This window comes from Micropterus salmoides, unplaced genomic scaffold (assembly GCF_014851395.1).
Source record: "Micropterus salmoides isolate LMB-PRFRI ecotype aquatic unplaced genomic scaffold, ASM1485139v1 Ms_hic_scaffold_7, whole genome shotgun sequence".
NCBI classification, from domain to species: domain Eukaryota; kingdom Metazoa; phylum Chordata; class Actinopteri; order Centrarchiformes; family Centrarchidae; genus Micropterus; species Micropterus salmoides.
This window is the reverse complement of record NW_024044459.1, coordinates 12,907,380-12,932,402: the sequence shown is the minus strand read 5'-3', so window position 1 is coordinate 12,932,402 and position 25,023 is coordinate 12,907,380. Positions and strand designations below refer to the sequence as shown.

The 25,023-nt window shown below is 40.2% G+C and overlaps 1 protein-coding gene across 3 annotated transcripts; it reads right to left on the bottom strand.

The window, feature by feature from the left end:
- Positions 1 to 1,394: 1,394 nt before the first annotated feature.
- On the bottom strand, positions 1,395 to 25,003 carry susd2 (sushi domain containing 2). Of its 3 annotated transcripts, none has more exons than XM_038703568.1 (14): positions 24,923 to 25,003; positions 24,128 to 24,326; positions 19,524 to 19,672; positions 18,480 to 18,837; positions 17,589 to 17,790; positions 16,895 to 16,980; positions 16,529 to 16,797; positions 15,495 to 15,638; positions 14,712 to 14,864; positions 14,013 to 14,261; positions 12,799 to 13,077; positions 12,232 to 12,408; positions 2,176 to 2,272; positions 1,395 to 2,041 (listed from the first exon to the last, which is right to left on the bottom strand). In XM_038703568.1, the coding sequence occupies exons 2-14, from the start codon at positions 24,193 to 24,195 to the stop codon at positions 2,014 to 2,016; spliced, it is 2,259 nt and encodes a 752-aa protein (XP_038559496.1). In that variant the 5' UTR covers positions 24,196 to 24,326; positions 24,923 to 25,003; the 3' UTR covers positions 1,395 to 2,013. The 3 variants fall into 3 exon arrangements, with proteins under 3 accessions (XP_038559496.1, XP_038559495.1, XP_038559497.1); XM_038703567.1 differs by having other exon boundaries at positions 24,610 to 24,989; XM_038703569.1 differs by lacking the exons at positions 1,395 to 2,041; positions 2,176 to 2,272 and having other exon boundaries at positions 12,272 to 12,408; positions 12,740 to 13,077; positions 24,610 to 24,991.
- Between the last annotated feature and the right edge of the window lie 20 nt (positions 25,004 to 25,023).

The window sequence follows — 25,023 nt, the reverse complement described above, 5'->3', positions numbered from 1 at the left end:
ATTTTGCCCCATGTCTGCCTGTCAAGTGTTCCGTCTGTTCCCTCCTGTATTCCTGCGCCTGCTTGTCGGTTCTGTGTTTTGAGTTCCTGTTGGATTCTCGTCTTTTGTCCTTGGTCTTTTGTACCCTGTATGTCTGTTTATATGTATTCATATTTCTGTTGGTATTTGTCTGTAGGCTTGTTGGTAGTTCTGTTAGTTTGGGCCTGTTTGGTATCTGTCTGTGTTCCTGTCAGTTCACCACCCTGCCTGTCTGTGTCTGTCTGCTGTCATTATTAGTATCACCTGTTGGTGCTCCCGCCCTCCTCGTTAGCCAGTGTTTAAATGCTGGTTCGTTGTATGTTCATCCACTGCCGTGTGTCATGCTTGCCTGCCTCTGCTACCAAGTTTGTTGGATTATCCTTTGTTCTGTCTTCCCCTGGATCATTTGTTTATGGACTGTTTTTGCAGACAACTTTGGTTTGGATGCTTTGTGGGCTTAAATAAACACCCAGAAACTGTACCTGCTCTGCCTCTGTGTCCTGCGTTTGGGTCCTAAAACCTGTTCCTGCCAGCACACACGACAAACTGTGACACCGATGTATTTGTTGAGACTAATCTAAGGATTTTGTTAACATAATCCAGTCAAGATAAGGTATTGTAGCCCACATACAGCTTCCAATATCGGCCTGTCAAAATAAAATCAAAATATTGACTTATAAATGTGCTCTTTTTAATATCGGCATCGGCCCCCAAAAACCCATATCAGTCAGGCTCTAATACATACACGTATTCAAAACTCCGCAGTGCATTTTTTGAATTTGAGTCTGAGGAGAATGTAAACAGCAGCAAAAAGATGATAGTTCACATTGAAACGTCTGACATTTGGAAAACAGTGTCCGTCTTGACTGTGTTTGAGCACCAAGCATCATCGATGTAAAACACAGTGTCCATCTCCTCTCATCTTGCGTGACAGCCTGGTACACTGACCGCCCGCCGACTGCTTGATCCGGGATGTTGATGGGATATCGGGACAGTCTCTTTTTTCCTGTTGCTTGGCCAACCCCAGTCTCATTTAATCCAGACCGGACTATTAGCCAGCATGGCTCCTATCAGGAGATTTTGACCATGGCATCTGCATGCGCAGCCGCTGCCATGGTCAAAATCTCCTGATCCAGTCGATTTGAACAAATTTGGCTTAGTCCTTTAAATCAAATCCAAGGAGACATCAGTCAATGATGTTTAAGCCATAAAGCAAAAAAAAAATTCAGCTATTCACAGCAGTTTTCCTTGTTAGTGGCAGAGTCCACCAATCCCACACAGTGTTTATATTGCCTCCACACACATACAAGGAATTCACAAGAAACAATGCATGTATATGTAATCCAATGATATTGTTTGTCATTTTCTCTCTTTGATTTCAGCTACACGGCTTACTGTGCACCATATTAACTGTACTGCTGGTTGTACTGTTTATGCAATCACAACCCTGCTGCAGCTTTACATTATAAGCATTCAACTGGAAAAACTCAGGGTGGCGTTTATTGCAAAGCGGTCACAGGAAACGTAATGTATGCGCTAACCGCTTTCATTCATCAAAAATGCGTTTACAAAACAAGACAACAAGAAGGACCAGCGAGTTGTTAGATGAAGAGATGCAGGCGACTGGCTGCACTTCTCCAATTTCCCAGTAAGGTAACCACCTCCTTTCACTATGCCCTGATGTTGTGTGGAAATCTACTCGTGCTGTGTCAATCATGAAATCAGATCGTGGCGGCACATGATGGAAACAGAACGATTATTGACTGTATTCTTTATGAAAGCATTGTGAGTTTGTTTGTGTCCATTGTAATCAGACCCACCAGTTGCTCCTCTGTTGTATTTTTGACAAAGTTGCTGCGCAGACCTGTATTAACCCACATTTGCCGTTGCCATGGTAACCACCACAAGTGTTACTAAATGAACCCAGACTGAAATCTTAAGGAAAGCAAAATCCAATAGCCGGAGGAGGAAGTAAAACATGTAGTTAAGTCATATTTACAGTGTCGGCTGGGTGATGAAAACTCTGAAATTAAGAGAAAGAAGCTATCAGCTGCTGCAATCAAGTTTAAAAGACAACTTAAACTGCTGACTTTGCTTCTTTTATATGTCTTGTTTCCTATATAGCAAAATCTTGAAGTGAATCAAGTATGAACCCACCTGTATTGTTTCCTGTTGTTCAGTTTGATCATTACTCCCATGGTGACCAGTACTGAGAGGGAACCAACACCGCCAAGTACAAACCCCAGGATATCATCTGGGAAAATCATACCAACACAGAATTAGTGACTGCTCCCATCCCTCTAAACACTCTATCTATCCTCCATAGCTTTTAATATGAATCAATACAGAGTCAAAAGGTGAGCAGGGAATCATTGGTGTTAGAAGTAGAAGCATGGGGGAAAACGTAAGAGGAAAGATCAATCCACAGTCACAGTTCCTTTGAGCAAGGCATCCTGTGGAGCTCCTCAGTAGCCAACAGTAGAGGAATGCGATTGAAGCTCCCAGGTAAGGAAGGGTGTGACAGTCTGAGCATGTAGCTAGGTGTGGCTGAATCTACCATACATACTCAGTCTGTTTTACCTGGGTAAATAAAGGATTAAGGAACAAAACACTTGCTAGACCAACTGAGGGTGTTCTGGTAGCCATGTAGTCTATGGCAATCTAATCTAATCTCTTCTTGTCCATTTCTTACAATTTTGACATTCAAGTATGGTTGAAACAATATAAATGTGTCAATTGTTGGCAAAATTGATTTTGCCACACTGTTTGTGTTGTATCGCATTAGAAAAGGTTGATGGAAACGTCAAAATAAAAAAAAAATCCTTAATATACAAGAAAGTTTTTATGCTCGCTTGAGGTGGTTTTTACCTTTGTCTAAAAAGAGTTAATGCGCTAAATTGGAGATGAAAACACTTTTTCCGAATAAGTTCTGACATAGCGAACTTGTAACTCACGACTGATCAGCTGTTTCTGCTGTCGGCATCTTGCCCGGTTGTGCAGAGTTCTGCATGCCTGCTGAGAATTTCATGCACCTTGTGGCTGTTACTCTCATTTGTTCTGAGAAAAGAGGCGGATGCAAATCTCGGCAGGTAACCTTCATCATCTGTTCTGCCGAATTATGCATTCAACTCTTAAAGGTCCTTTTCAGATACTTTGCTTTGCACACTGATCAAACAGTTAGTTATCAACGCATATTTTTGCTGAATCTCCATGAATGCTAGGCTACTTCTACAGAGTGAAATAAAATATTTACAACTCTAAACGTTTATGAAATATATGAAATATACTTTGAATCATTTATTACCATTGATGAACCCCAGAAAAGGATATTATAGCATTTAAAAGCATTATTTGGAGATGCATGCAATTCTCGGCAGGCATGCAAAACTTGGCATAACACCGGAAATTCCCATAACGTGCAGAGACATGGCTGGTAGCAACTTGACCGCATGAAACACATTTCAGAGGACCTCTCTCCATTGTAAGATCAGTGGCCATCAGGTTCATGCGAGTTTTTGGTTTTGTTTCTAGTTTGGAACCAATACGTCTTGTTTATTACAGCCATGTGTAACGTCAACTACTGACATAACTACGCTTGTCGTTGCCTGGTTTATTCGCTCCACATATTTCGCAATGTCTTTTTTTTTTTTTTGCAACATTTCAAAAGTACGCTTAAAATTTGCATGACAATTACATGGAAACATGGCTAGTGTTACTGATGTACTTGTCCTGCAAATATAATTTTGGTGTGGTACTGATCAGTTGGAGCAGTAAAGTTTTTCAGATCAATCAAGTTGTTCTTTTAAATCGACGTATTTATTTGAACCATTGTGCCAATCTCATCAACGCCTTTCGCCATTCTTCTGTAGCTATTTTTCATCAATATAGCTAGCTAGGTAGCTAGCAAGGTGATGTTCCAATTTTTAACCCCACCTACTAATCTCTGATTGGATGATTCGTCAACAAGCTCAACACAAGACAGAATTGAATCGCTGATCAAATCTGAGGTGATTCTGAGGTTTTAAGTGCTAGTGCCCAGGTAGCTATTCATTTATATATTTGGCTGTGTTAGGCCATACTGGGTAATGTTAGAAATTACTGAGCAGCACTGCTTTATGACAAATGTTATATCTATTAGATTCTTTCATCAACTTGCTAAAGACCTTGATATTTTGAAACAAAAAAACACATTCCTGGGCATTTAATTTTTCCACAATTTCCAGATCTTTTTTTTTATCATTATGTTTATCAAGATATAAATCTAGATGTGACAGAGCATTTTATCCACATCACCCAGTTCTACATGCAGTAAAAACAAGTGTATGAGGTGTTCTTCCCTGTTTTTACATGCAGGTCAAGCACAGCCATCCAACAAAAGGCCATTGTGTTCTGCCAGTATATCAGCAAAAGCATGAATCAGATGTTATAATTACCATGGGGATCAAACAAAACAAAAAAGATACACTGGCTTCAAACACACATAATGAGCACAATGCTTGATGGACTGATTCAGCCTCCATTTGCTGGATTTTTCCAGCAGTTGCCTTCACATTGTTGCTTTGGTACTGTTGTCATCAAATTAGAACATCTGAAAATGTTCCTTGGGAGCAAGTTCAGTGAACCATATTTGAAACTATTTACTGAGACAGGCAAGTAAACAGACATTATGAAGTACTGTCATCCTCAAACGCATGAATGCACGAACATATGTCAAGTGAGGTAGATGTTTGTCAGGTAGGTACTGCAGGTGCTGGTCCTTTAAAATGTCATCAGCCTTGGAACATCAAACAGAAACACACACACACGCATGCAGAGGCACAGTGAAATACATACTCACATGTACACATATTCCCTTAAGTTTCTAAACCAATCAGTTTCGCTACACATGGCCAGGCCTTGGATGCAGCAGCACTGGCATCAAACTGCTGCACGGTGAAGCCTTTCTGAATCAGTGCGACTGGAGTAAAATTGCACTGGGAGCATGTGGAAAACTGGCAGTCAATCAGTGTTATCATTCACCTTTTTCCTGCTGGTAAAACCCAAAGTTATCTCATTACTCAACTGAACCCCTGCATTGATCAAATAATAAATCTCCAGACCAAACTGAGAGCAATAGCACTCAGTTTGGTCGATTACCAGTGAGAGGGGATTAACACGTGACAGACATCATGGGGCTGGACTGAAGTTGAAGGTGTTTTCTATACATTTTAAAGATGGTAGTGTATATCACCCATTTCTATCATCTGTATATAAAAATATAAATTGGATATAAATAGATAAAAGTAATTATATTTCACAAGTAATTACTACAATACGCACACATTCAAACTCAAAAACTCGTTGCGTTGTTCAATCCCTTTTCCAGTTTTTATCTCATGAAGAAATTGCAAACAGACGATACCAATCAGAAATCCAAGACTGTTTTCATAACCCTACCATGTCCATACACCCTTGAGCTACGGTCTTATCACATAAAGCATTTCTTAAGATAGAGATGAGTCTTTTGACAGAGCTGATATCATCTTAAAATAATCCTGTTGATTTTTTTCCGTCCCCTGGTAACTTTGTGTGTCTTTGTACCACGCTACTGTTGTCATCTGATATGTGTGTCTCACCCTGTCTGACTTAATGTGAAGGGTGGAAGTATTCTTGGAATTTGAGCCATGTGTCAGACAGCAAACTTTGAGACATCAAATGTTCCAAGTGCAAACTTAACAAGCACCCAGTTGCATAAACACACTCAGAAAACAACGCCAAGCAGTAGCCAACAAAAACATTTTTTGTCTCTAAACCTTTTTGACTCCATTCATTGTCAGAGATTCATACGCAGACACTCTTGGAGGAGTTTATGAATAGAAAATGTACACACAGCAGCTGCAGCAGCTCTGGAAGATAAAGGTGTCCAAAGGAATTAGACTGAGCTTTAACAGCTAAATTTTCTGTGGTCTTGGACCCTAAGGCCAGGTATGTGTGTCTCTGTGTGTATGTTTTTAACAAACTGCATTTTGTTGTTTTACCAAATTAAAGAGGTAATATGTGTTTTTTTTAGCGACCACTAGCGGTGCGGTTTTAAGATTGCAACCAGGTGTGCGCTCGTACGCGTGCTCGGTCTAACTCATGAGTGAGCATAATCAAAAACACAACCACTTTCATACAGAGATCCCACAATAAACATGGAAACACCAGCATGCAGGCTGTGGCTTTTCTCCAGACATGCTTCATACTTCAACGTTCCCGGCTCAGACAGCGCAGCATGCCAGCATATTGGCACAATACTCCCAGATGAAAAGGCTGACAGGGAGACAGCTTCACACAACATGCTGGAAACTCAGGTAAACTCCCACTGCAACATTACAGTAATATTTTTATAAGCTTTGACATTGAAGTAATCCATGCACGTTACATGATAACGTTACATTTACTGCATTTAGCCGACGGGCTACATCGTCGCTAGATCGCCTGTCTGCTTTTCAGTAACTAACTTTACTATTTGTGTATCTTTCACCGGAGGCTCAGCAATGTGAGCACAGCTAAATGTTTAAGATGATAATGAGACGGTTAGTGAGCTGGACTGAATGTTATAATGAGATTGTTGCCACACTTTATGTTAGACCGCAGTAAGTGAAATTGCTGTAGTGGATGGGTCTTTAACTGTGTTGTTGTTGTTCAGTGCCGTTATTTTGCATTATTGTATATTATGTGGGTCACGTTAGTTATAGCGACTCAAGACAGTGGAGAAGCTGTATACCTCAGTATCGGTCAAATTTCAATAAAGCTAAATTGAACGAAGCAAACAGAGGTGCATCAATATGTTAGCTGGCTGCTCCTGCACTGCATTAAAGCTAGTATAAACAAATTGCTCCACATTTGCTTTGTAGTGTTACATTATTTCTTGCAGGCTAAGATAAACACTTTGACATAATACCGGTGGTCCACAGGATAGTAATGTGGATCGCGTTAGCTGGTGAAGTAATGTGGAAAGACATAACGTTACATATTATGTATTGCACCAGATAACTTTATCAATTTCTCGGTGTAACCCAGCGAGCTAACGTGACTCTCTAGGTGACTCCAGCCTACCTGATGTTCACTGTTTTCACAAGACGACATCTGATTCTTGTTTGTCCTGACAGGCTTCATCACATAAACCTTTGTTGATGTTTTTTATTCTTACGTGGAATTTATGTTGGAGTCTGTGTTGTGCTGGGAGACGGTTGTTTTGTGGTGTTAGTGGACTGCATTTCGTTAGCTGCGGTGTTGTTGAGACTCAGGAGACAGCCCATTGACAATAAGGCAGTGAAAATTTGATTTATTAAGAAGTGATTTCATTGAAGAACTACAGCCCCTTTAAGAATTTTAATAAAATCATTTGTCTACATGTATTTCTATCAATAAACTTTCCAGTTCCACCCCCTCATATGTGTGAGTCTAGTCAATTAAAGGTGCTCCATGCACTCCCTTTCAGACAATGCTTTGTATCAGGGGTTCTCAATCTTTTTAGAGCTCTATCAGATGAGCTCAAGCGTCCTGGAATTGTTACGTGTTTAGGTTTAGTCTTCGTTATTAGTAGATTAGTAGTCTGGACCTTTGACAACGTAACAAAGACCATTTTTGTTGGAATGTAATCAATCGGTGGATTACTATGAGGCTTCATAGGTGAGTCGTGTAAATTTTTATTGTACTGGTTGGTCTGACAGACCGTCGTCAGACAACATAATCCTGTTAAGTTATTATGTAAATAAGTCTGTTGTATTACATGTAACGTTAACGGTCTTTTTCAACGCCGCTAATTATGGAGATCCGGACTGCTATGTGAAAGCACACGTGGTTGCAGGATTATGCCGCAAACGTTGGAATGAGCGAATGCAAGTATTTAATAAAAAAATAATCAGTCAGTCATTTTCAAGTCATCCGTCTCAAGTCTAAGCCAAGTCTCAAGTCATGAACCAGCACAGAAGCAAAGCAATGTAATGCTAAGGGAAGGGTCAGCTTCAGCCACCCAAAAGAAGGCCCAGTGAAAGAAATTCAGTTCATGTTTAGACTATACATTTAGAATATTTTTAGCGCTTTTTCTTGCAGTCAGACAGCCATTTCCTGTACAGTGTGCAGCCAAGTTGCATTATGCGTAGGAATATGGACGTTTTATGATTGAGAAAACCTAGTTCCAAAGGAAACAGCTTTTATTTTATCCGGGCCTACTAAAGTAACTAAGTACATTGTTGCATTTGGCACTGTCAATCACACCACGCTTCTAGATTGTAAACATGGGCAGACAGAAGTTATTTAGGTTTTTAGTTAACTGATTTGACTAAAACCAGTGCACAAATTTTGTCTCCTCCTTTCGACAAGAGTAATTTCACAACACTGTCAACACATGCTTATGACGTGAAGGCTCTGCTATACTGAGTTGCCGATGTCGCTATGGATGCTCCACCCTTCAGCTTTGGCAAACCAGTCATTGCTGGTTGGCATAAAACACATCACTGATGGTGCGCCAGCACGGAAATGTCCCCACAGATACCAGATTAATAAAAGAGATTTAACTGGTGGCGATGGGCGTAATCAACATTGTGCAAATTTGTTTGTCGAGGGCTTGAATGTAACGGACATTCATTTATACATAAAAGTCCCACACTCCAGCTTTAAGGTTTCTACCACGCAAGCACCTCCACGTCATCCACGTGTGAGAGGCAACTTGAAATAAAAGAAAGAATAAAAAAAAAGAAATAAGAGACAGGAAGTGGGAATTCATTCACAACAGAGAGGTGAGAAAGCCTATTCCAAAGATCTTCTGAGGCAGAGACCTTGTGCATTGACAGAAATGGCCACAAGAAGACAGCGAAGTGTAAGCAGTGTGACTGGTTTAAAGGTCTCAAGCAGCCCTTGGTTAGTATTTCAACAACTCCGTCTTCTATGCAACTTGCATTTACCAGCTACCTCTGTCTTTCTCTCTCTCTCTCTCTCTCTCTCTCTCTCTTACTCTCTCGGCTCTCGACGGGGACTCAGGGGACATCTGAGAAGTGAACTACAAGCAGAAAACTAAGTGAAGCTTTGTCTTGCAACCCACGTCACTTTTTCCTGTGAAAATCGCTCTATCCCTCTCTGGCAGCTGTCACCTTTCCTTTAATCACTGTCTTCTCCTCTGCGCAAGAAACTCTATTTATACTATAACACCATGAAGGTGGGGTGAGTCTGTTGTCGGTATGCATCTGATACTCAACCAGAGCTATTGTTTTTCAGAAGACCGTGACAAGGTGCTGCCAAGCTAGTAAACTCTATAACCTTCTACTTCTTAAGTCTCCCATGGCCCTGTATGTGCTTAGATCACAAACACTCCTAGGACATTTTATCCAAACCCCACCCTCACCTCTCCAACATTCCCGTCTTTATAGCGGAAGATATTAACACTGATCATCACAATGCACCACACCCCTGTCTAAAGCAGTTAAAAGGCACACTGACAAGTAGAGCAGCAGGTTATAATCCATATCAAATAGGTGGGTCTTTCTGTGATGGGAGATACTCAAACAGAAATTCACTTTTGATTGAAGGGACTTAGTGTCACCTCTGCTGACAGGTGCTATGTCAACAGCGGCTCATTAAAGAGAAGAAGTCAAACTGGATGCTGTGGCATTTGTTCTCCAGCGGCACGCCGTTTTCATCTGAACTATGACTACAATTTCCAAGGTGTTCACATCACGCTGCTGCAATTCATATAAGCGGAGGAGGAGAGATCCGTTAGGGCGTCTCTCGCTCGGCCTGTATTTAGCTTTGTTTACATGGCTAGAGGTCACATTTGAATGGCGTAGGTAACAGCTCATCCAACACCTCTGATTTGTGTAATGAGCAAGTGTGATCATTGCTACGTAGCTAAAAAAGCCAAGTTATAGTGTGTGTGTGTGTGTGTGTGAACAACATAATAATATAAGTGCAAGCAATGCTCCACCTCACACTGTATGACTGTGTTATATATCTATACATTCATGAATGAAAGTGTGTATGTGTCAGCGAGGCTAAATTTATCTCCACACACGTCACGTGAACACTTACAAGAAAAGTACTTTCGTAACATTCTGTCTGCAGTAATGGCACAGAAACGACATCAGCAGGTATGGCTCTTAGTTCAAGAGAAGAAGTGTATAGTGTATGGTACTATAGGTTAACTAAAACCAGTGAGGCAAGACAGTGAGAAAGCATGTCACTGTGAGAGGGAAGTAAAAACAACAAAAATCACCTGGTCTAATAAGAAACATTTCTAAACAGATCTGAATTGGATAACCAAGTTATGAAACTAATATGTTTGCCTAACGAAGAAGTCAGGATCAGTTGTGTCCAGCTGTGACCCAGGCGGTTGTTACATGGGCCTCCAAATCTGACAAATGAAGTCTATTCATCCCTGATTACTATCAAGAGGAAGTCTCTGTTTGCAGCTCTAACTAGGAAAGAATGGAGGACTGGCTTGAAGCCATGAAAATGGAGGTGGATGGTAAATTGTAAATTAACCTATATAGCACCTTTTGAGTCTTCTGACCACTCAAAACACATTCACAAACTGACGCCAGAGGCTGCCATGCAACGTGCCAACCGCTCATCAGAAACTAATCCCATTCACACAGATGCCCAATGACACTGGAGGAGACAGGAAGCATACTATTCCATTTATTCATTTAGCTGACGCTTTTATCAAATGCAACTTACCATTGCTATATATGTCAGAGGTCACACGCCTCTGGAGCAACTAGGTTAAGTGTCTTGCTCAGGGACACATTGGTGGACATGTCACAGTGGGGAATTGAACCTGGGTCTCTCACACAAAAGGCGTATGCCTTATCCACTGCCCCATTGGACAAACCACCAACCCTGCGATTAGTGGACGACCCGCTCTACCTCCTGAGCCACAGCCACCCCTAAACAGATCACGAGTCAAGTGGCTTTATTTCTCTGCTCACTCTCACTTCACTTAGCTGAGAGGTCAATGAGGCCAAACCCCTTGAAATTCTTGAAACCTTCTCTTTTATTCTTCAGCTTATCCAGCTAAGTGATTAAGTAACTAATTTCATCCAATCTTCCTCTCACTGCAGTGTGGATGAATAATTACTATGTTGTTACCAGTTATTTGTCAAGGCTTCCTCAGAAGCAGTCTGCTTCACACCCTGTTGAGCACAAAAGGAGGCATTAGCCTCCACTGTTACAAACACAAAACACTAGGAATTTAGTGGGAAATACTGCCACCTGATGGCAACAGCTGATGATTTCAACTATACTCTGAGAGTTCGCGGTTGGGTTGATGAATGAAACCATTAGAAGGACCCAGGTGCTTCCAATTTACAAACAGAAAGCCAAGCCAATCCAAGTTCAGAAGTTTACAGCTTGTAGCTAATGGTCTGCATGAGCAACTGAAAGCCGAGTCTATTGAATCTTTGCTTTCAAAGAGGTTGGATGAGAAGAAGAGGATTCCCAGAGTCCCTCTCAGTTTTCATTAGAGAATGCTGCCAATCATACTGAATATAAAACATGTGAGGAGTTAGCTGGTAATAAGTAAGCAACTTTGTTTATGTAGTATCTTTCTAGATCATGCATGAATAAAACAAAAAGAACAACACATACTTCACACACTAATTAGAACCATACAAACGTTTTTGCATGTTTAAACCCAATTTATATTACATTTTACTTGTAATGGAAGAATATTACACTTTATACTCCTACCCTCCATGCAGACATGGTTTTCTATGCAGTACAGTATAAAACTCAACATGCAGAGACTTAATGTGCCTGGAATACATAATTAATAAAAGTAATAACTTTCTGTTATTTTTTGCAAATATGTCATTGTCATGTGGTGATGCCATTGCCAGAAGGGACTGTTGTCTCTCCCTGTTTGTGTTTAAGAATATGTATATTTGTTAATACAAAACATCAAATTCACATTATCCTTTTCACAACATCCATGTGTGCTAGATACTCTGATGTACTGTTGTGGTTTGATTGCCCAAAAAATATTTCATGAATGCCATGCTATCATGCAGCTGACTCTCAAAACTCTTAAGTATCAGTTAATGGACCACCTAGGAGAGTTCTGTATTGTTTATACTGTATGCCAATATTTATAATAGACTCTATAGGTCTGAGTTAAAAATATCGGTGCTTTTCTCAAACACACACAATATAGTTTACTCAACACAACCAGCTGCTGTCATATTAGAAACCAACCTGTTATACAGTAGGGTTGCTCTCCGGTCCAGGTCCCATCATCCGAACAAGTGCGCTCTGTTGAACCGTACAGTTTGTGGCCTTCATTGCAGGTGAAACTCAGAGTCTTCCCCTCTAAGTAAAGTGTCCCATGCTTCTTTCCATTTCTGGGTGTGGGAAGCCAGCCACAAGACACCACTAAAGGAACAATAACATATTTAAAAATCAATATTTAGACCATTGGGTTGTTTTAACTAGCAGCAACCAAATGTGTTCGAAAGATGTGCAGATGTATGAACATATATAACGTTCAAAGCTAATGCTTTCACTTCATTGAGCTTTCTTATGGCATGATCTTAGTCTGGCGTATGAATGAATTACAAACCAAACACATGCAAATTCTTACAGGCTCTGCATGTTGTATTTTCAGGGATTCCATTAATTATTCAAAGATAAACCAAACACAAACCCTTAGTCACCCGCAAATGATACAGTTCGCATTAAAATATGTAAATAAATATGTATCCACATTTATGCCTATGAAAGACTGAATGAATGGCCAGGGATTGATCTTGTTTCACATGGTACCTGGCTCCAGGGCTTCCATTAGGGCCTGATGACTTTGGTAGGCCCTGAGTGTGACGTTTCCCATTGTGAGGCTCCTGGTGGACAGGGTATCATATTTACAGAACTTTGCTCCTTCTCCAAAGCACATCATCAACATGTCTGCCACCAGAGGGTCATCAGGTCTCTCAGGTATAGAAAAGGCAGGAACAAAAGCAGGATCGTGGCTTGGTCGGAAATAGTAGGTATCCAAAAGGTACTTTGAGTCATACGTGAACAGGGAAGACTTCTTTGAAACATTCCCTGCAGACAGAAGACGCAACACCTGTTAAGGTGTGCAACTATGTTGGATTGTTGCTGGTTAGAGAAACAAATTACAGGTTTCAGACTGGTATACATAATCACACGAGAGAACATCCTCAACTGCATTACATCTGTTACCCAATACATCATAAGCGAAGTTCAAGTAGGAAAGCATTAAAGCATGTATAAGAATGGGCAAATGGAGACAAGCATAGCAACCAATCAGACATGGCTAATCACATTTATGGGAATTTCCAACTTAGCAGCACATGTTTGACCAATCATTGTGCTTGGCACAAACTACCTATTTTCTAAAACATGGAATTAGAAATAAGAGAATATGAGGCACTATAATTTAGAGATAAGAACATAACTCGAAGAGACCAGTGCGGGGGACACACAGCATGCAGTCATGGTTTTCTTTTGGCCCAGCTTTTGATTAAAATGTCTTTTTATCAGCAACAATAAAATCTATAAGTTCCCACAAGCTTAAACTGGGTGTTTGCTGCACTTACACCAAAGCAAATGATTTCAGTCAAAAGGTCAAGTCCATGAAAAGTCAGCTACTCACTGGTTTTGAGGGATATGTACTGTAATTACAGATGAGACATTATTATCATGTATGTATGCGGTCTGGCCCCAACTGTGTTCCAGGGATGTGGTTTCACTTGCACTGTACGCTCCCAACCCCTGATATCTCTCTGTAATCTATTTAAGCTGTGCTAACTCTAAACGTTTGCCTCGTTTTTTTTTCCTGTGCACTCTTTAGCGAAATGTGGCTCGTTAACATGCAACATGACTCTCTACGAAAAATTGAAGTTAAGTTTGACATTCCTGCTGCTTTAGAGTGAGATTTGATTATTTCATCACTGATGAATCTGATTGATGTCTGCTGTCTCACAAATAGTTCAAGTTCAACAGTCTTTCACACTCACAGCCTGCTCCAAAGGTGAAGATTTCTTCTGGTGTGGCGTCGGCTGAGATGACCTCTCCTAGTTTGGTCAACAGGTCATCGGATGGGTCAGAGTTCATCAGACCGAGGAGACCCCGAGTGTGGTTGGTAAACTCTGCTGGAAGTAGGACGGTCACTGCCATGGTCCCTTCATGCACACGAACCTCCACGCCGACTCCAGACAGAAAGGTTACTGTCACGTTCTGAGGACAGGGAGCGAACACAAAACCTCCTAGAAAAGAGAGATTGTGTTGGAAATTCGTGGTAAATACACTAAAATCTACAATACTTATAATACAACTTACAATAAACAAATGGCATGGTAAGACATAAATGGGGCACTTTAGTAGATGTCAACCCACTAGGCAATATTTAGCTGTAGAAAGTAGAGCATCCCGTCATCTTTAAAAAAACATGGCTTGAATGACTTTTTATGCCTGGTATGGCCACTGCTGGAAAACCTCAGAACAAGAAGTGGTGAATCAAATCTGCTTAACCTTTGCCAGATATAGAAAACACATAACTTAAAGGAGAGTGACAAGGTGTTACTGACGTCAGATTTCAATATTTAATGGTATCTTTAAATTGTCAAAATCTCTCTGTGTCTCTTGTTGCCAGTTAGGGCCATCTAAGTTAAAGATGTTTAATGTGCAGCTGGTTAGAATTGTGTAAATCATCTCACCACGTACGTCCATCCACCTTTGCTCTGTGAAATGAAGGACCTTCTGGTTCCTTAGCACCTGAACGTGGCCCTCTGCTAGACGCACCTCAATGACATCAGAGACCTTGTCCTTCATAGCCACTGATGACAGCCATGTGGCTTTGGCCCAAGTACCTTGGTGGTAAATATAAACATCACATTGTTATAGATATGTATTCCGAAGTCAAGGTTTTATCACCTCTCTAAGTTTCTGCAATATAAAATAATGCAGATGTTTGACTGATCTGATGAGAAGAATATTAATGACATCCGTCCAGCTACAGTCACTTGCTCCATGGCTGTTGCTGTGTAATGGCTTGGAGGAAATTCTTAACAATGACGCTAACATGTGTTTTTCTTCACATCTGAATCCAAGAGATACAGAACAAAAACAAGTGGGAACTAAGGAAACAGGCTGCCATTTTACAGCGCCGGCATGTTTCACTCACACAAGGACCTGACAACACTTGCTCTCATAAATGTGAGAGCGAGCCTTAAATCCTTCTTAAGAGAAGAGTGCAAGCAAAAGAAACACTGTACCAAGGCCAATATGTCTGAGAAAACTCTAGAAGCAGGCAATCAATCTTGTGGCTGATAAAAAAAACAAAACAAGCACACATCAATCCATAAAACAGGTCTCTCTGAAAAAGTCCTGGAACAAGTTTCATCCAAAGAAAGCTTTAAGCTGAAAGAGAGGGTTACAGTAGTAGCATGGGGATGAAAGGGGAACCACAAACATGGCTTTCATAACAAATGTGGACTCACCGTTCTTAAGTTTCACCTGCTCTGTTCTGGCCTGAACACTCAGCTCTCTGTCTGGCGAAGACACAAGGTAGAACTCTCCTTTGCCATTGAAAGTGTAGCTGAGGCCATCAAACGTTACAAAATGCGGATCCCCAAGGACAACACCTGTGAGGCGTCGAGAAACAAAGCGCTGATGCGTTTACATCAAATACACATTTTGGCACAAACATATTTGTTTCGAACAGTACACGGCTGATGTCTTACTCATCTAAACACTGGTTTTCTACTAATACCAGTATGCGGCTTATTGTTGTGTTTATAGTCTCTGAAGAGCAGGTAGTAAATTGTGTGATCTTATATTTTTCCACATCTTAACTCTCAGCTGCAGTCTGTAATTCATTTACTTCTCCTGCAAACTGATCTGGTATCACCTGCTACTCTAATGTCCATTTGCAGTAGTAGAGTATGTGTGTGTAGCCACCCAGAGGCAGTTAAATACAGATTAACAAACATACACTTTCTTGCAGTCTGTAATGTAAATTTTCCAGTCTCAGTTTTACCCCAGATTCAGCCATGGAAACCAGAGTTAAACTTCTTTATCCATATAAATAGGTGACTGTATGTTAGATGTTAAGAAATATAGAATATCCCGATCTTGCCAGATTTATTATGACATACATTATCATCTCAATAACTGTAAACTCCCAAAATGCAGCTAAACATTCACGTTTGATACTTAACAAACACATTTGTATCATAAAATCCGTCTGAATGTAAGTCATAAGAAAAAAGGATGTTGTTGTTGTTAATGTTGACTAAAATAATGAATCATAAACCTTAAGGATAATAGTAGCCGAGCAACTAATGAACCAGAAATCTGATATCAGAACCTGGTTAATTAGGTCTCAATAGGGTAATCATCCTCACTGTGCTGTGGTACTGTGCTTTATTATTAGTTTGTATCCATTTTGTGTGTCCTTTGAAATCTGTAAAGCATGTTGAGACGTATGTGTTAAAAGCAATCTATAAAAACACTTGATCTAACTTGCTCTCACCAGCTCTTGGAGGCCAGTAGTTGCGACAGCCGCTAGAGGGCCGATGGTTGAAGTAGATGTGGCAGTGGTCAGACCACAGGCAGCAGTAGTAGAAACTAATGACATCGTAAAGCCAGTGGGAGTACCCCGGCACCCGCGGTGGCTCCCTGTATGGAGGTGAGCCCCAGTCGTGAGCCCTGTCTGGGGTGCTGCCACCGATCGAGTCTCCCGTCAGCACCAGTGCACCTGTGCTGTCATAGCAGCACTGCTGCCCTGATCCCTGCGTAGGGCTGGAAATGTGAGAAGAAAATTGTGTCAAGAAGGGAAGGGAAGGGATTTTCACTTGTAAAAAGGTAAAAACTTGATCTGTTCTCTTGTCACTCTTACCTGGCCTGAACTGCTCTGACACAGTGGACACTACCTGGGTGGTAAGTGCACACACTGCCCCTCTCAATGTCACAACTATAGTCAGTCTGTAATAACACAGTGAATAAAATCAGTTTTAATGAAATAATAAATGTGATTTAATATGATTTGGCAATAAATACATTTAGGATCATTTCAACATCCATGTGTGTCTTATCCAAGTACTGCTTTGGGAAGAGGGGTCTAAAAAATGTTAGTGGACCTGAAAATAAAATAAAATTTCTGACAGGAACTGTGCATAACCTGCATGATACAATTATTGGTCTCATATTGAATTTGATCTTAAATAGACAGTGTAGAGACAAAGCATGCTTTGGCCATCTTTATATTGCTTCCATATTTTTTTCCCTAACAAAGATTTCATAGGGTTGTTATTGTTTTATTTTGTGCAACAGATGAATATCTACTAGTGAAATGACTCTTTTCTTCCGGTTATTTTCTTACAGTCTGTAATTTAGTTAAGTAACGTACATTTTTTAATTACATATACCAATTATAGCAATACTGATATTACTGATACTGTTATTCAGGTCCAGGTTCAGTTATATTGTCATTGTTCAATACAGAATTGCACAATGAAATTAACAATAACAAAACATTAAAAAAATAAAATATTAATGATATAATAATACTAGATACATTGAAGTGCACTCACATGAAACCTGCCTGTGTCTGCTCGGGCCTGTGCCAGAGTGCAAGGACAGTCAATGAGCTCATCCAGGAAGTTGGGCAGCTTCTTCTCCAACACGTCCCACTGCAGACACTTGCTCTTGGCCCAGGCTGCAGAGTCATCTCTGAAAGCGTACTCCAGGTGCCAGGCTAAGACATGACCTCCACTCCAGAGCCCCTTTACATCCCTGCATATAAACAATTACCATTTTACTTTACTTTGAAAGAGCTATTTGTCCTAAAATATAAACTTCTAAATGAAAGTTCGAATTAGTACTACCTATTATGTGATTTTTTCTGTCTTTCTTCTCAGTGGAGAAGTTGTCAAAGACTTCTCACCATTTCCCAGGGCACAAGGTGACATCTTGATAATGCTTGTTTTGTCCAACCAACAATAGAAAAGCCCAAAAACATTCCAATAACATGTATGTAAAACACACAAAAGAGCAGCGCCTAACATTTGAGAACATCTGCAAATACTTAACTCTGGAATCAATGGGACAGTCAAACTCAACATACAGCCCATGTTTATTACACTATTTTTGGTCATCACCTCCATAAGGCTTTTGGATTTTAGGTTTTACAGCCAGGCACATGTGAGGATCTGATGAGTAAATCCCGATCACCTCTTCATCATATAAGTGAACAACATGGATGTTCTGATACTTGATAGATAAATGCTAAATAAACTTTAAAATCATTTGCAAATACTGTCCTTTTTTCACTTGTTTCTAGGATTGTGCCAATTAATAAGAATTGTTTCTGGTATTAGCCAAATAACGGCAGAAATGTTTCCATTAGATGTTTTCTTATGTTGCATACTTTTATTAAGACTGAGATATTTCTTGATACGATGCTTGATATGTATTATGGATACCTTGCTCCATCTGACATAGAACTTGCAGTGATGCGGATATTCCCCAACACCCAGTCAGAGTGGTTCTTTGAAGGCTCGGGGATGAAGCTGAAGGCACCAGTGTTGGGCAGGCTCCTGCCGAGAGAGTACAGGTAGCTCAGCTCGGCCTGCAGAGAGGACGATCCGTTCGTCCCTGCCTCTGTGCCCCTGCTGAACTCTCTGTAACCCCACAGCTCTATGTTGACCTTCTCTGTTCCAACCAAAGAGCTGTTCCATATCATCTTAAGCCGTCCTGCCATGTTTGGAGTGCCGTAGTACAGCCACTGTGTTGAATTCACCAGGGTGACTTCAAAGGCAGGGTCTGCTTTACTGGGGTGGACTAACAGAGAGAAAATATTGAAGTGCATAAATATGTCAGGTTTTGCAACCAGAAGAAGAGAAAAGTGAGGTAATTTGGTCAATAAAACTGTATGAAACAGTTGCATAAATAGTTACATGCTTATATCATATATATGTCGTATCATATTATCAGTTGCATCAGTTTGTATTTTCTGGATGGTCTTAAAAGCTATAACTAGAACAAGGAATTTACTCCATCCATCCATCGTCAACCGCTTCTCCTGCGTACAGGGTTGCAGGGAGCTGGAGCCAATCCCAGCTTACATCGGGCAAAAGGCGGGGTACACCCTGGACAGGTCACCAGTCCATCGCAGGGCCACACATAGTTAAACAACTGGCGAGAACCCACACGGACACCGGGATAAAATGCAAACTCCACATAGAAAGGCCGGGGCAACTGGGGTTTGAACCCACTTGCCAGATTCCCAGAGAACACTGAGAACACTGCGAGCCTGACGCCTGAGCTACTGTCTCTACCTTATCAGTCCAACTGTTGTCTCTCTAACAAGGAAAATAACATGTGAGAAATAACTAGAGCTGGAAGGTCAGTGAACACTTGTGGGCTCAGCTAATGACTCCAAGCTAGACCTGTCTTACCTTTCCTTATATCAATTAAGCCCCCTAAGAAATATTCTTTAACATAATTTTTATATTTCAGCAACATACCTGACAAGTACTCTCCAGATCTGTCAAAATGTATTCCGTCTGTTGAGACAGCAAATGGTATCCAACCCGTCTCATACAATAAAGGAGAGATACAGTAGGCGTGGCCTTCAGCATCAATGAACCCTTCTCGTTCAAGCTCACCTTTGAACCTGCAACAGAAACAGACAAAATGAATATTTTTGTTTTTTGGTTAGCTACACACTACTACTACTTTGTTGTTTACACCATTTCACTTCTGTACACTCTGGCCTTATATGGTCAGTAGAATAACAATTTTAAGTGTTTTCATGCAACGTGACATTTAAGAACAATCTGGGAAAGTAAGTCTTTACAGCTTTAAATGGGAGCAGATCATTAAAACATTTCATGGGACAATAATAATGGAAATTATTGTGCATTTTGATATTATACTGAAACCACAACATCAGAGAATGCAATATATAATTTCAAAGACCTCATCATGGTTGTCTTTACAGACAACATGTTTCCATTTGTTTTAAATGCAGAAACATTATTAATGCATACATTAATTTGCACTTACTTACTAATTAAGTTGCACAATTTCTTGTCAGGCACCATTTTAACATTTATTTGTTTTGTGACACTTTTTCAGTGTTTTGTTAATGTTTATTTCCACTTTGTGTAAGATTTGGCATTGACTGTTGCCTTTTCTGAAGATAAAAAATATTGGAATATTGACACAATTATGAGTTATCAATACTTTATCAGATAATGCACTAGGTTCTAACATCAATTAGTAAGTAAAGTTTATTTACTATCTAGCACCTTTTACAGAGCAGGTCACAAAGTGCTTTAGAAGAATAAAGTATTACAAATGAGACCATCAAAACAGTAATTAAACAACAATGAAACATAAGCAGCCCCATTGCAGTATGTTTTACAGTAAAAAAAACAAACGATAAAACATTAGTAGTAAAAGACCTTAAAAACACACAAGACTGCACACATTAGACAGCACAAGACAAGACAAAGGCCAGTTTGTACAAAAGTCTTCAGCTGCTTTTTAAAGGCGTCAACAGACCTGCAGAAAGTCTGTCTAAAGGAACTGCGTTCCAAAGAGTGGGCACCACCACTTCAACGACTTTTCTTTTTAGTCGAGCACGAGGAACGAGGATACGGTAAGCGTATTTCTTTTTCCAGTGCTTGTAGTGTTTTGTTGCGCTAACTGAAAACCAGTTAAATTTGTAAGATATGTCATTACCACGGCTATTTATCCGCTATACACTTAATCTTACAGTAGTTCTGCTTAAGCACTAACAGTTCTTTATATCTTTTAACGACTCTAAGTGCATCCCTGGGGCCAAAGACGGCATTCATCATACTTCGGATGGAGCAGTTCTCATATCTACAAATCTGGACAAGTTTATTAGTGGACCAAATCCATGACAATCCAGAGTTGAGACCTGGAGGCAGAGTCATAGTCTAACACACTTCTCTGCGCTTCCATTTCAGCAGTTGCCTAGTCAAAACCCCATGGTGACGGTGTCTGGCCCCCGACCATTGAAATTATTTAAACCAAAGGTAAACGGAAGAGGAGCTGTACATAAAAACCTCATAGAAATTAAAACGAAGAGTGCAAAAGTGCTAAAAATTAGGAGGATTAAATGTGGACTCTTAACCATCAGATCCCTCTCATCTAAAAGCTGTACTAGTAAATAAATTAATCAGATTATAATATTGATTTATTTTGTCTTACTGAAACCTGGCTTGGTGATGAAGAATATGTTAGCCTAAATGAATCCACTCCACTCAATATTAATGATTTTAATATCCATGTGGACGGTGAGAAAAATAGTACTGCGTTTATCTCTCTATTAGACTCAATTGGTTTCTCTCAAAGTGTTCATAAACCAACTCACTGTTTTTACTACACCCTTGACTTTGTTGTATATGGTATTCAAATTGAACATTTAATAGTGTTCCCACAGAATCCCTTTTTACCTCACCAGTATTTGATAACTTAAGACGGTTTGCTCTGTGGTATAATTTAGTAACTTGCAAATTAAAGCAAACATCAGGGAAACTTGAAAGGAAACGGCGTTCCACGAATCTAGAAGAATCTTGTTTAGTCTGGCAAGATAGTCTTAAAACTTATAGGAAGGCCCTCCATAATGCCAGAGCAGCGTACTACTCGTGATTAACAGAGGAAAATAATAAACAACCCCAGGTTTCTTTTCAGCACTGTAGCCAGGCTGACAGAGAGTCACAGCTCTATTGAGCCATTTATTCCCATAGCTCTCAGTAGTTACGACTTCATGAGATTCTTTAATGATAATATAATAATTATTAGAAACAAAATTCACCAAGACCTGCCCTCAACTGGCACCGACTTATCTCTAAACTCAGGAACCTTAGAAACAGCTGTAGAACCAGATACATGTTTAGACTGTTTTGCTTCCCTCAATCTTTACCAACTAACTTCAATAATTTCTTCATCTAAACCATCAACCTGCCTCTTAGACCCCATCCCGACTAGGTTGCTTAAAGATGTTTTACCCTAAGTCAGTACTTCTTTAATAGATATGATCAATCTGTCTTTATTAACTGGTTTTAGCAAACTATAGACCTATTTCTAACCTTCCCTTTCTCTCTAAGCAGTTGCCAAACAGTTGTGGGACTTACTACATAGCAATATCAGTAAGGATTTTGAGTGCATCACAGCAATAATGGCCTTCTAATTGCATCAGACAAAGGACTTGTCTCTGTACTGGTTTTATTAGATCTTAGTGCTGCATTTAATACCATTGACCATCAGATCCTGTTACAGAGACATGGAACATTTAATTGGCATTAAAGATCAAACCAGATGAAACTAATCAGTTAGCTAAACTTCAAATGTGCCTTCAGGATGTTAAAACCTGGATGACCTGTAATTTTCTCATGTTAAACTCAGATAAAACTGAAGTTATTGCTCTGGGGCCTAAGCACCTCCGTGACGCATTATCTAAAGATATAGTTTCCCTGGGATGGCATCGCCTTTGGCCTCCAGCACCACTGTGAGGAATCTTGGAGTTATCTTTGATCAGGACATGTCCTTCAGCGCTCATGTTAAACAAACTTCAAGGACCGCCTTTTTCATCTATGTAATATTGCGAAAATCAGGAACATCCTGTCTAAAAATTATGCCGAAAACCTAGTCCATGCATTTGTTACTTCTAGGCTGGATTACTGCAATTCCTTATTATCAGGCTGCTCGAAAAAGTCCATTAAGACTCTTCAGCTGATCCAGAATGCTGCAGCACGTGTTCTGACAGGAACCAGGAAAAGAGATCACATTTCTCCTGTTTTAGCTTCTCTGCACTGACTTCCTGTAAAATCCTAAATAGAATATAAAATCCTTCTGCTGACCTACAAAGCTCTTAATGGTCAGGCACCATCTTATCTTAAAGAGCTCATAGTACCTTACTGCCCCACCAGAGCACTGTGCTCCCAGAATGCAGGGTTACTTGTGGTTCCTAGAGTCTCCAAAAGTAGACTAGGAGCCAGAGCGTTCAGCTATCAAGCTCCTCTCCTGTAGAACCAGGTTCCAGTTTGGGTTCAGGAGGCAGACACCATCTCCACATTTAAGAGCAGGCTTAAGACTTTCCTCTTTGATAAAGCTTATAGTTAGGGCTGGCTCAGGTGAGTCCTGAACCATCTCTTAGTTATGCTGCAATAGGCCTAGACTGCTGGGGGATTTCCCATGAAGCACTATGCTCCTCTCTCCTCCTCTTTCTCTCCATCTGTATGCAGCCTCATCCCATTAATGCATGTTACTAACTCAACTGCTTCCGTTTCCCATAATCTTGTGTTTTCCTCGTCCCTCTCCTCCTCTAAATTTCTGTAGGTGCTTCTAGCTCGGGAGCCCTGGACTCTGGGTCTGCGGTTATGAGCCGCCAGCTGCTACCATGTTCCTGCTACAATTGTTATTACTAGTCCTATTATTATTATTATTATTATTATTGTTATTATTATCATTAACATTACTATAAATATCTCTGTACCATTATTCATTTTCAGACTGTTACTGTCTGTACTTCTGTGTGGATATTGTGTTAGCTGCCACCTAGTCTAACCTGGATAATATAAAAGCATGAATCATCTCTAGCTTACGTTGTCATCCAAAAGATCTGAGTTTGGCATTGGTTATTAAATGAAAAAAACATGTACGGGTCAGTGATTTGACATGTTGGTCAAAGTACACAGATTTATCAAATATAACTCAAGCCATGAGAGCAGGGGCATCCCTCTCTAACTTCAAGAAGCTCTTGAAAACTCATCTCTTTCTCTTATAACACCTTTAACCACTAACCTCTAACATGCACTTCCTGTGCTCTTTTTCTATGCCCTTACAATTATCTTGTATTTATTGCACTATTTCATTAACTCTTACTTCATTCCCTAGGTATTTACCTCACTGATGCTGTACGTTAGCTCTTACTAGTATTTATTGACCCAATATGCAACGATAGGACCTATGCTGTCAGAGACAACAATAAGGACCTCAGTCTTATCTGTGTTGAGCTGTAATAAGTTGTTAGCCATCCAGTCCTTAATGGCAGGCAGCTGTTCAGTACATTAGTTTATCAGTTTCATCAGAGAACCTGCAGAGAAGTCGGCCACCAGGATGAAGGACCAAACCAAGGATCCTGAGAACTTTTCCACCCAGCATGGAGCTGGAGTGAGGCGTCACCTGGAAACAGGACTGGTTGTAGTCCGCACAGCAGTTCAGCAAAGACACACAGGTTATATGGCAGGAGCATTCCTCGACTATGTCTCCACACTTTCCCCTGCATGTTTGACCTTATTAAAAAACAAAATCAATATCACAAAGGAAGCCTAATGCTCTCAAAATCATCTATTAATAAAATAAAATAAATCAACGGCACTGAATTCTATGATAGGTAACATTTTTACCCGCACACCACATTGCTTCATTGAGTTTGCTCTATCTAGTTAAAATGCACAATACAAACAAGTTATAACATTTTTAAATGTGTTTCTTCTATGCAAAAGTGGAACTATGAATTTGAACTGCAGCTAATATTAATCTTTACTCCCTAAAATGTCTTCAAATGTGACTTACCAGCTATTTCAGATGAGCAAATAAGAAATATTCCACAGAGAAAAACGGTCTCTTTCAAGTGACCTCTCATGTTTGTGTTATCTAGAGAACAAAATAACACTGCGTGGACACGCATACCTGTCTTTAACTCTGACAACTTAATGAGTCGTGCAGTGTATCAAAGGTCATTTGGAAAGGCAAACAAACATTAACTTTACGAGTTTCTGATTGCAGTTATTAATGAACAGATATTAATTAAACGTAGGTCGATATGTGTTTTTTTCTTCAGGCGTACCAACACACAATAAATATGCCGCCCAATACGCACACCGACCTGTTCATAGTTTCGTCTTCATTGCATTTTAGCAGAGACCAGAGACTTTGCAGAGAGTTAACTGTTGATGTGAGTGTTTATTCACGCAGTTATGTACTCTC